The sequence below is a fragment of the Populus trichocarpa genome, chromosome 1 (genome assembly GCF_000002775.5).
Source record: "Populus trichocarpa isolate Nisqually-1 chromosome 1, P.trichocarpa_v4.1, whole genome shotgun sequence".
Classification (NCBI taxonomy): Eukaryota; Viridiplantae; Streptophyta; class Magnoliopsida; order Malpighiales; family Salicaceae; genus Populus; species Populus trichocarpa.
In genome coordinates, this window is record NC_037285.2 from 28,641,614 (window position 1) to 28,653,432 (window position 11,819).

Sequence of the window (11,819 nt, forward strand, 5' to 3'; positions counted from 1 at the left end):
TTTAAGAGATGTGAAAATTAGAAAGGAAAAAGGAAAGAAGAAAAAGGAAAAAAAATATCTTCAACGCCAAATCAGAGGGGAGTTAACTACATGCGCCGCTTCATAAAAAAAAAAACGCTAGAATGATTCAAACGCTGTTACAGAAAATAATGTTTGGTCGTCAAATTACCCCACACGCGTTCCAAAAAAAAAACACAGGCCACTCACTTTATAGCATCAATATATATTTTTTAACAATATTTAATATATGAGCAAGTTAAAAAACACTAGGATACATTAACTTCCTAGCAATTTAGTTTTCTTTTAATTTAATTTTATCTAATCTGGTCATTCCCTTTTCAACGCATAGCTTAAAGCTCTGACAATTCCACGAGGACATTATTTTTGGAATACTGCAACAAACTACTACGCTCTCTCAATCAGAGCAATAGAACTTCATTAATAACATGATCTGTATGCTCTTGCAAATGGCTTCTGTTTAACGGGTGCCTTCCATTGAGAGACACAGCTCTAATATACAAGCCCCCGATAAGAAAAAAGATTCTTAAACCAGCCCACCTTGTTAAGCTTCTGGATCAAACAGATTCTGGCACTCCTAAGCTCAAACACAAGCATCTTGCGTAATGTTCCTGTAGAGCATGCAAATGCTTCAAAGATGATTACTGGTTGGCTAGTCAGATGAGATTCTCAGTTTACATTAGCCCTGAAGTAATGTTACCATCACAACGACAATAGAGGCCGGAAGAATTAAGAGGTAGAACGTAGAAGAACAAGCACTTCACATGCAGACACGCAGAATTACGCAACAACCGTGACGGCAGACACCCGGAATTGATTGAAAATGATAGAAGGCTTGCGATCCAGCAGCTAGGAACTTCGAGCATCTTCTACAAGGATATGAAAAAATTGGTGCTAATCTATTTTTTCCCGGGTCATTGAAAATATATGGGACGAATTGTATCAGATACAAGCAACACAGTAATATAAAAAAAGAAAACTGTAAGAACAAACTAACAAATGATTGGAGCAGAATAGTACACTAATTAAGATTGGCATCTCTACTCGCCAAAAATTCTCTTTGCTTGCCAGAGGTAACACCTGCTGTGCGATGGCAGCAGTTGGCAAAAATTTTCCTCTGACCTATGATTAGCACACTACACGATTCAGATGACTCCTTCACTTTGGCACTCTTTCAAGCAAGGGTTTTCCTTATTTAATTCTATTTTCTAGCCAAAGACTCTCCCTTGTGCTCACTGCCTGCCGTAACCACAAAACCTGCTCCTACCTGGAAAGAAGACATAGCAAAATGACAACATAGAATACACATGAAATTATGCACTGTGTGTACCTGTGAGAGTGAGACAAGGGAGAGAGGGACAGGTGAGGGTGAGAGGACCTGGCAGTCTTTCAACACAGCTCGCTCTTGGAGCTGGGCATTGCTACAAATCACGGATCCTTGGATTGAACAACCATCTCCAATAGTAACATGGTTCATGACAACTGAATTAACCACCTGCAGTTACAAAAAATTTAGATTCAATGACTTGACAACTACATTGTCAAAGTTACAATATGTCCTTCTATTTATGAATATATAAAATTACAGTAAATTATATATGATAGCCAAAGCAAACAACCCGGTTGCTTCATTATAGCTTGTGTTATGATATATGCCTTTTCATTTCAACTTTATGATTAAAAATCATCATACCTTCACATTGGAACCTATCCGGCAGTGACGGCCAATAACAGATCGCTTGACACTACACTTGTCACCCATTTGGGAACCTTCCCATAGCATACAATGAGGCCCCACCTACACCCGTCAAATTAACTTTTAAGTACACAACCAAATTTATCAGACCAGGTGCCCAAGATAAATTGTTACTGAAATTAAACAAGTGATTTTAGAAGTGTAGTATTTTATTTTTTTTAAGTATACTCACAGTAGTTCTTGATCCAAGCTGTGCAGAAGGATGGATGATGTTGTTATGAGAAGAGAAGGAATATCCCGACAGATGACTGGCGTCGCCTATGACCTGACATTTCACAGGTTGAAAATGAGCAATAAAAACTGCAAAAGTAGAAGTCACAACATAATAATATCCAATAAGAACATCAGCAGCATAAACTTACATCTCGATTAATATCACTGAATGCTTGAATAGAATTTAAGCGCTGACAGTATCTGCTCTCGCTGGCAATGTAAGCACAGCATTTATGGATTCTTCGAACATGAGTAGAACCACTGTTACCTGAAGAGAGTTCATGGAAGCTTGGAGTAGATGCATTGGCCATGATTTGAGATACCACTGCTTGGTTGTTTTGAGAACCAACCTTCTCATTTCCACTTTCTTCTGCTTGTGGCACACCATTAAATAATAACTCTGATTTCTATCATCAAATGTAGATAGTTGAACCCGTTTTAAGTTTTTTTTTACCAACATGCAAGGCAAACAGAAACCAGGTATACAAGGAATTTATTTGACTAACCAACTGACTCCGAACAAGATACGGCAACACATCCTCTTTTAAGCTTTGAAATTCATCCTTCTCATCCAAAACTTCTTGCAAAACAGATCTGAAAGAGATAGACAGGGATGGTGAAGATAGAGAACACCTGACATGGAAAAACAACAACAACAACAAAAAATGACAAGTTGTAAAAAGACCAACCTCTTGAATGCATACATATGAGCATCCATGAGATCAGCTCGTATTTCCATCTAATGAAATGATAGAAAATAACACTAGATTAAGAACCACAATTCCATAAAAATTATTAAATACAACCAAGTACTAGAAATATGAAAATCTTTCAAGTACACATGTTGGGATTTCAATATGTTCAGAAAGCACAATAACTAGAAGATTTTATTAAGAAGATAGGGATAGATGTGTCTCCATTACCTGACCTACTGCACGAAGAATGCTCTTCTGGATTCGAATTTCCTTCTCAACTTCAGCTCCTGGAAAGAATTCCAGAATGAGCATTATGAGCAGATAAGTGGAACTAGAACCAACATAAAAAATTCAAACATAAAACCTGTTGCTATGTGTAATAAAAACTGCTTTGAAGGGTCCAATCCAATGATGTTGTAGCGTCTTGGTTTCTTGATTTTATCCTTTCCACCTGAAGATCCTGACTCTGTAGGTCCACTGACAGGAGCAGGGCAAAGCATTGTGGTCACCACTGCATTATGCTTTCTATGAGCAGCTGCAAGTGCACCAGGAGGAACATCAAAAACAAGATCGCCACTCACAACCTGCAGGAAGATGAAGCGTGAATGGCATTAATGAATTGAAGACTTAGGACTAAAAAACACTTCAAAGGATTTGAATGCTGACCAAAATGTCATTTGCAGTCAAGTGGTGAGCAATGGCCCGAAGAGCACCAGCAGTTCCAACATCCTCATGAACTGCAGCAACCTGCAGCGTTATATAGCACCTATAAGTTCAAATTTTATCGATAAGAAATGAATGACACAGAGTAGAGTACGATGCAGTTAATAAAAATCCTGAAATATAACAATGCTAGCATCGGCAACACCAGAATACAAAATGCAATAGGTTGCAGCAGAGCACGTGATGCCAGCTCCCATTTGTAGAATTGCAGAAAAATGAAATGACTTAGTTTTGGAGAATAATATAAACTGCATACAATTAATGGTATCTTTGAGACAAAGGAATGATAGCAGTACTATATGACCTCCAGCAAGAAGCTCAAATACCAACAGAACAGAAAGTTCCAGACTAATCTGGCCCTGGTCCATGACCAGTGTGTTTGCTTCATTTTAACAAAGATGCAAACTAGCTATGCCTTTCTTTTCCATCTCAATTGACATGTTCTTGTAGGTTTAAGAGAAAGTGGTGAGCATTTCGGGAAAAAAATCAACTACCTATGTCTACTAGTATATGGTTTCAAACCCTAGGAATAAAAAAACATGTCCCAAATAATTTAGTGCACCAGCACCAGTCATTTTACCAGAAGAAAGTCATGCAATAACACAAGTATAGATAGGTCTTCTGCTCTTGTTTAGTTATTATAAGCTTGAGTACCCTAAATAATCACACTTCCCATTACTGATGGTGATTAGGGATCCATAATCACCAGGGCATAGTAATTAAACCTAGGTTTCAAAACATACTTTGGAATTTTGCATGGCATGAGTTTCTCAAAACCTAAGTTACAAGATTTAACTGAGCAGATATGAACTCTATGTTTATTCCCATTTTGTTGCTATTCAGACCATTCACAAATCACAGAAAAAGGGTTAGTAAGCGAGACATATCAGGTGACAAAAGAAGGCTTCTAGAAATTAATGGCATGTCACTGTGCCGTGAGCTTTAATTACTGAGGATAAAAGTTACGTGAGATAAAAACTTGGGAAGTTTATAAAGAGATTTTCATCTCAACACTCAGAAAAACCAAGCAATGCAACAACCATTTTTTATCTCCTAAAACTCTTCAGTGTTGAGTTCAAAACACTGCAAGGATTTTTTGAAGCAAAACACTTTGGGACAAATAACAGCCAGATGCTGAATATTCTGCAATGAGAAACACTTCTAAACATCAGCAAGTCCAACACTTGGATACATACCCAGGCGGCAACTGGTCCATAAGTCCATGTCACATGGATCACTTGAATTGTGACTATAGTTGATATAGAAAAACAAATAGAACGGTCTTTTTTCAAGGTCACATTATAGTTTTAATTGTTTGGTTAAACAGTTTGCACAAAATGAAGTCTCGTGTGTCATTACTCTTAACCTAATCATTTCCGAGCAACATTCACCGCCAATTTCTGATTAGTTATTTCAGTGACTTAAAAACAGCATACATCATGCAATCAAACATCGAACACCATCAATTACAACTTATATTAGATCAACAAAAAACATTATCTTTATTGCAATTTAGAAGGAAAAAAGGAAGTACCTCAACATGTAAACGATCAACATAAGCATTTGATATCCAACCACCGACATGAATAGCAGCATCTTCCCCTTCAACAACCTATAATATAACAATACGGATTAAATTAAGAACCGGCATTAGAAAGAAACCCTAAGCCCCAAAGGCAACTAAGAAAACCCATCACTATTACACATTTGCTATTACACATTTGCTATCGATTTCCTTTAGAATCTTAACAATGGAATTAAACTTTATTTATTTAATGGGTTCAAGATTATGAATGAATATTCCAAAATAGAAGCAGCCTTTTCAAATTCAGTTTTTCTTCTCCTTTCGCCTTTTTCTTCCACTAGTAGAGAAAGCAAAACAGAACACGCAAAAAGATAATAAGGAATCTCAAAAAAAAAAAAAAAAAAGAGAAGCATACCACAATAAGATCCTTAAGGTTACTGAGTTCCAATTGCTCCAACACGTAAGAAAGAACAGGGCGGTTAGCCACCGGAAGCAGCGCTTTTGGCACTTCCTGCATTCGCAAAACAAAAAATAAGCAAGAAAATAAAATCAAAGAGAAGACCAAATTAAAGTAAATCGTCGTCGGTAAAGAAATTAGAGCGTTTATTTAATAGTTGTTTTCTCGAGAAACAAACAGAAAGAGAAGAAGAGGCAAGTGAAGGAATTAGGAAGCAAACCTTGGAGACGAGAGGAAGTAATTTTTTAGAAGTGCCACCGGCAAGGACTACAACTTGAAAATCCATCTCTCAATATTTGTTTTATTCTTTATTTCTGAGAGAGGGAGAGGGAGAGAGAGGGAGCGAAATCAAGCAAGGAGGAGATGTCTTAGGTTTTTTTTTTTTTGGTCTTTTGTATTTTAGTGGAAAGCAGGGTTAATTAGAAGGGAGGAGAGGGGGGCGGGTGTCTTCTTTTCCTCTTGATGGTCTAGTTTATATATTTGGCAGGAGGAATCGCGATAAAATGAAAATGGTACTGGCCGCAGTTGAGCAATTTCAGATTTTCAGGACTGTCGTTTCTTACCTAATCTTACTTCACAGTGGTGATTATGCTACTTAAGGTCTCTGAATCAGTTAATCTAACGATGTAAAATCTGCATAAAAGGGGATGTAGCTCAAATGGTAGAGCGCTCGCTTTGCATGCGAGAGGCACGGGGTTCGATCCCCCGCATCTCCATTCAATTCACAGCTTTTCTGGTTTTTTTTTTCTCTAGAACAAAATTTGCAGAGGATCCATGTAAATTGGAGATTTACACAAGTGAAAAACATTATCCTTGTACATGTGTGATATAGTTTATGCAAGCTTGTAGACGGCTCTTGTAAAAAAATCTTTTTTTATAAATTTCTTATTCCTTATTCGCATGACTTGTTCTTTTAATCATTACTAGTGAACTCATACCAGGGGAAAAAAAAAACCATACTTGTGCTTGTTTTTTTTAATAAAATCGAGTTGTTATTGGTGATTTTTTTAATGTTATTAATTTTATTTAGTTTATTAAATTTATTTTGTTGAATTTTTTTATAATATTAATAATATTGTAATTAAATTCGATATAATTTTGGTGGGTTTTTTTTTTCTCTTTTCATTGTAATATGCCATGAAAATTTATAATGATTGCTTTTTTATATTTCAAGGAATGCATAGTTTGGTCATAATTTCATGGAAGTTCAAACCTTAACCGTATATTACAGTCATTAACCCGAATCCAAGTTTTGCCTAATTTGGACGGTTGATCTCGTACATGCTCAGATCGATTGGGTTCACTTGCAGTCCCCGAAACAGTGTTATTAAATTTGGTCTGGCCCGACGGATCGACCCGGGACCCGGTCGACCTGGTGGTTGGATCGATCCGGGTTTACTAAAAGATCGGCTGGGGCAACAGCTCGGTCAAACCCGAGCGACCCGGCGGGTTGACCCATGACCCGGGCAAACCCGGACGAAACCCGGTTTTTGTTTTTTTTTTAAATGTGAGATTTGAAACTCATTAGTATATAACTATATATACTATATGTTCTCCAGAAAAAACTCACGTTTTTTCAATATAGGATAAAAAACTTTTTGATTTAAATACTTCAACTTAAAAGGATAGCATCCTTGAAAAAAATCATGTTTTTTCAATGTGGGATAAAAAAACCTTTTGGTTTAAATACTTCAACTTAAAGGGATAACATACTATCTTTTCAATATGGGATTTGAAGTCATTTCGTATACATACTATATGTTCCATGAAAAAAGTTACGTTTTTTTAATATGGGATTTGTTTTTTTAATATGGGATTTAAAACCTATTAGTATATATACTCTATGTTTCAAAAAAAAAGTTATGTTTTTTCGATGTGGGATAAAAAAAATTTTTATTTAAATACTTCAACTTAAAAGCTGAATATAATATCTTTTTAATGTAGAATAAAAAACTTTTTAAAATATTCTTTTAAATTTCATTGTTTACAATATGTATAACCTATATTTACATTAATTTTTTCATATGAAATATTAAAACTTTAATTTTTTTTAATTTTAACAGGTTGATCCGGGTTGACCCATAAAACCCGAAACCCGGCCCCTTGACCGAGTCAACCCCCGAATCGGGTTTAATAACTATGCCCGAAGCACCAGCAAGTTAATTTATCCACTGACACAGTGCATACCCACGTTTTATTTGTCAGTCATGACAAGGATCATCAATTAACTTGAAGAATTCTTCAAAAATGGCCAGCAAATTATGGGCTAATGTTTTAAAATTACGGGTTTATTTAAAAAAAAATTATTGATTTTCAAAAAAAAATTTATTTTAAAATATATTAAATAATTTTTTTTATTTTTTAAAAATTATTTTTAATAGTAGTATAATTTAAAAACATCAAAAAAAAAAATTAATTTAAAATAAAAAAAATAATTTACAAACACACCTGAAAGACAGCCATCTTTGACAAATAACAAATCTAAGAATACAGACACGAAGATTTGTCCGTTGCTCGATTTCTTTTTCTCAAGCCATGAAAAGGCCAATCAAATCAATTAAAAAATTATTTCACACTCCCTTCGCACAAGCAACCCATCCACTGGAGACGCCACTTTTTTCCTTATCGTAAACGGTAGTAAAAGTATAATTAAAACATGTCACGTACACCCATGATTTTGTCTGCTATCTAAACGACATGCGCAAGGTAGCCCCAGTAACACAACTTTGCCTAACATGCACCACAATAATGAATGGCTAAAAAACTTTTAGTTCGGATTTTCACCCTCTAGCATTCCACAGTCACACAGGTGGCGCGTCGAATCACCTCCGGCAAATGAGGCCCTCTACTCCACACCCCACTAACACAGTCATAAACCAATACCAATCCCTCTTTCAATCCCCGAACATTCCTTCCACTTCTCCTTAACAAATCATCAATGCACCCACTGACTTGAATTAACACCACCTTGTTTTCGACTCCTACGCAACTAAACCTCACTGTACTGTCCAGCCTAACTTGTGCTGGCAATGGTGGGCTCTTTATCCTACACCACTCTCCAAATCCCTTACCGTTGCTGCCGCCACCCCGCCTACGGGCATCAAAGCGACAGAATGATAACTCCACCGCGTGGCTAGTTAAAATATAAACATACCCTGCCACCGCACATGCAGCCACCACACACCCGCCACCAGGAACGGCCCTACTCCTTAACCACGCACGCGACTCCACATCAAACAAATCCATCGAACTGGCATACACATAAGCCTCTGCCCCTGCTGAAGCGGCGCGTGTGACTTCATTCTCCAAGGCGGCACCTATTTTAAGTCCTCCAATCACATAAAACACGCCATCAACGGCAGCCCCAATGCAACCATATCGCCTCCTTGTCGCCTGTGCCACCACGCGCCAAGTATCAGTGTCTGGGTCATACTCCTCCAATGCTGCCCCCGCTCGTGACCCGCCTCCTGCGACATAAATTTTACCCGAAAGCACTGCAGTAGCAAATTTCTTTCTAGGGTAAATCATTGAAGATCTTGAAGTAATTATGCCACTCCAGACATCATAACAAAACGTTTCGTTTCGTCCAATGATATAGATCCTTGATCCAATTGCAGACAGACGAGCGTGAGAAAGGCTATCCAATGAGGCTACAGGAAAAGGAAGACACGAAGCAACTTTCCACAAAGGGTCATTGGTATCGGCATCATTGTCATCTGGTAGTCGGAGGGAGGCGGCAAAAGGGGCGGACAGAGTGAAGATGGTGGGGTGGATGAGATGGTGGAGACGGCGTAGGTAGATAAAAGAAGGAGAGTGAAGGAGGAGGGACCAGCGGCGGCAAACGAGGGAAATGGAAGGGAGGGAAGAGGAAGGGACTCTAGAGAGGCATTCTAAGAGAAGGTCATCTGAAAGAGAAGAGAGGGTGGTGGTGGTGGGGATGGAGATGGTGATTATAGGGTTTGGAGAGAGGGGTTTGGAGGTGGGGTCTTGTGGGTTTGGGAAGCAAGATTTCATTAGCCATGAGAAGTGGCGAGAATTGCAACTTTCTGGCATGAAGAGGAGTGGAAAGGGAGTTTGAGGGGGGGTGTTAATGGAGGAGAGAGGGGATTTATGAGGGGGTAGAGCAGAGTTATTTATTCATGTTCGATTTCAGGTGCCTGAACTGCTTGCTGGACATACATTTTCTCTTAACTTGTCTTTTTGGTGATTGGTCTTGCTGGATTCTGAATAAACACGTGATATCTTCTAATACCATTATTATTGCTGTTGCGTGTGATATGTTTGCAGAATGATGATCATAAGTGATTTCATATATGATGTTTTTGTTTTTATTTTTATTTTTTAAATATAAAGGCATTTGCATAATAGTTAGATAGTGGAAAATTTCAAAACTAATTTATATGCTGTTCTATGTGAATGAAAATAAATATTTACAAGAGATAGAAGGATGCAATCAGGATGGACTCGCGGTTTTTTTAAAATATAATATTATCTTTTAGTATTAAATTAAATTTAATAGATAATTAATTTTGTAATTTGTTTTAATTTATTTTTTTATAAAGTTATTATAGTTTGGTGGTATGAATTGATTGGCAAATAACTCGGATTTTTTTATATTTTTTAATTAAATTATTTAATATTAAACTGATAATTGAGTTTCATAATTTGTTTTATTTTGTTTTCATGAATATATTATAATTTTATGACTAAGATCATGATTTTTATAAGTTTACTCGGGTTGACTCAAATCAATCCAATATATTATCATCTTAATTTTTTTAAATATTGTCTTGAATTTTTTTAAAAAAACGAGCTGTTTTTTATTGATAATTCAAGCTATCTTTAAACTCGTTTAATTGACCAGATTAGATTAAGTCAGCCCTAGCTGATTTAATGTTTTCCAATATAAACCATGTTAGTGACCGTAACATATTTTTTTAATATTCAAAAACAAATTTGATCTTAATCACAGCGTAACATGATCAATGATTTAATGTCTGGTTCGATTTTTTTTTCAAAGCATTGTTTCAACTTTTTTTTTTTTTTTGAAAAAGATTATAAAAATAATGTTATTTTATACTGATTTAGAATGAATTGGATTAACTACCTGAACTCATGACGTAAACTTTGCTTAAGACTACAACAGCCACGTCTAGTAGTCTCACTCTCAACCAAAACGAAGGAGTGAAAAAAAAAGGGGAAGTGCACCTAACGAAACTTGAGTCTAAAGGTAAATGGACCAAGGTGACTAACAGCTACCCATAAAGCAACAAAAAGAAAGCAAGACGGGCTGGGATTGTCATGTCAATGTGGTTAGATTCTATATTTGCCTAGGCACCTAGAGATTCTTCCTTCTTCTTTCTTTCTTTTCCATAAATACTTTATCTCGAACCACATTCTTGGCTCAATGGAACTACACCTGTTTGGACCCTCTGAGCCTGTTCTACAAATCTACATGCTATTGCCAGTCCGATGCAAATCAATCATTTTTTTTCTCGAACAATGATTATTTTTAATTACCATGTCATTAATATTCACTGTTCATTTCACCAATATTAATGACAAAAACTACAACCAACTATAGGGCAATAATGTATTCACTAATCAATTTCCACGACAAACTTATTTTTTTATAAATAATTAAACTCAAACACAAAGCCTAATTCAAACTCATATATCTTGGCCTCAGGTTATAGCCTATAAAAAAGCCAAATTTATATATAAAGTTTTTCAAGAGTTCGTCACACTGAGAATCAGACTCTTTTTTAACGGGGACAACATACTACAATTTTGTTACAGAGTTAGTTTTAGCACACTGCCGTGCACCTATGATACTTCAAATTAACATTTATTAAAAGGTCTTGATATCTTTTTGTATCAATCAACAGTAAAATGTTAAGGCATTTCACACTTTAGTCCTTAAAATCAAATTTTTTTAGATTTTTTTATTTATTTTCAAACTTTTTTTTTGTTTCATCATCCGACATTAGGTTTAGTAGGTATTGGACTTTATAATTTGTTTTGATTTGTTTTCTATAAGTTATCCCGCTCTTATAATCTAAGTCGCAAGTTTTGTGGGTTAGTAGTGTTGCTTCAAGTTGATTGAAAATTGAGTTTTATAATCATTTTTTTATTTTCTTTATATGAGGTTATCATGATCTCATGACCCGAATCGCGAGTTTTATAGGTTAGATAGGTTGACTCAGGTTTTTTTTTTTCTTTTTTTAATTGAATTTCTTTTTTCAATTTCATCCTTCAACACTGGGTTGATTGAGAATTGAACTTTATAATTTTTTTTTAATTTGATTTCTATGAAGTTATCCTGATCTCTTCGTCCAGGTTGACCGGGTCATTATTTTTATCTTTTATTATTATTATTTTTAATTTAACACTTTAACATCTGGTTGATTGAGAATTAAACTTCATAATTTA

At 35.9% G+C, this 11,819-nt stretch overlaps 2 protein-coding genes and 1 non-coding gene across 3 annotated transcripts; 1 reads left to right on the forward strand and 2 right to left on the reverse strand.

The window, feature by feature from the left end:
* Positions 1 to 831: 831 nt before the first annotated feature.
* On the reverse strand, positions 832 to 5,878 carry LOC7480102 (uncharacterized). Its single transcript, XM_024594724.2, has 13 exons — positions 5,608 to 5,878; positions 5,346 to 5,441; positions 4,940 to 5,017; positions 3,349 to 3,429; positions 3,047 to 3,266; positions 2,911 to 2,969; positions 2,677 to 2,726; positions 2,494 to 2,581; positions 2,137 to 2,394; positions 1,947 to 2,039; positions 1,712 to 1,816; positions 1,397 to 1,513; positions 832 to 1,285 (listed from the first exon to the last, which is right to left on the reverse strand). The coding sequence occupies exons 1-13, from the start codon at positions 5,671 to 5,673 to the stop codon at positions 1,220 to 1,222; spliced, it is 1,377 nt and encodes a 458-aa protein (XP_024450492.1). The 5' UTR covers positions 5,674 to 5,878; the 3' UTR covers positions 832 to 1,219.
* Positions 5,879 to 6,030: 152 nt separating this feature from the next.
* Positions 6,031 to 6,103, forward strand: TRNAA-UGC (transfer RNA alanine (anticodon UGC)). Its single transcript has one exon. It is a non-coding gene; the product is annotated as a tRNA-Ala (tRNA).
* Positions 6,104 to 7,822: 1,719 nt separating this feature from the next.
* On the reverse strand, positions 7,823 to 9,662 carry LOC7463871 (F-box/kelch-repeat protein At5g26960). The gene has a single exon (XM_002299928.4). It carries the CDS (start codon positions 9,438 to 9,440, stop codon positions 8,175 to 8,177), a length of 1,266 nt encoding a protein of 421 aa, XP_002299964.1. The 5' UTR covers positions 9,441 to 9,662; the 3' UTR covers positions 7,823 to 8,174.
* Positions 9,663 to 11,819: the final 2,157 nt, after the last annotated feature.

What these genes read in the sequence shown, in the direction of transcription:
- LOC7480102 (XM_024594724.2), bottom strand. Translation starts at nt 5,673, where the DNA reads ATGGATTTTCAAGTTGTAGTCCTTGCCGGTGGCACTTCTAAAAAATTA. An exon ending in TCAGTGATATTAATCGAGAT is followed by an intron (nt 2,040 to 2,136) that starts GTAAGTTTATGC and finishes GTGAAATGTCAG; the next exon opens with GTCATAGGCGACGCCAGTCA. An exon ending in AGCTTGGATCAAGAACTACT is followed by an intron (nt 1,817 to 1,946) that starts GTGAGTATACTT and finishes TGACGGGTGTAG; the next exon opens with GTGGGGCCTCATTGTATGCT.
- LOC7463871 (XM_002299928.4), bottom strand. Translation starts at nt 9,440, where the DNA reads ATGCCAGAAAGTTGCAATTCTCGCCACTTCTCATGGCTAATGAAATCT.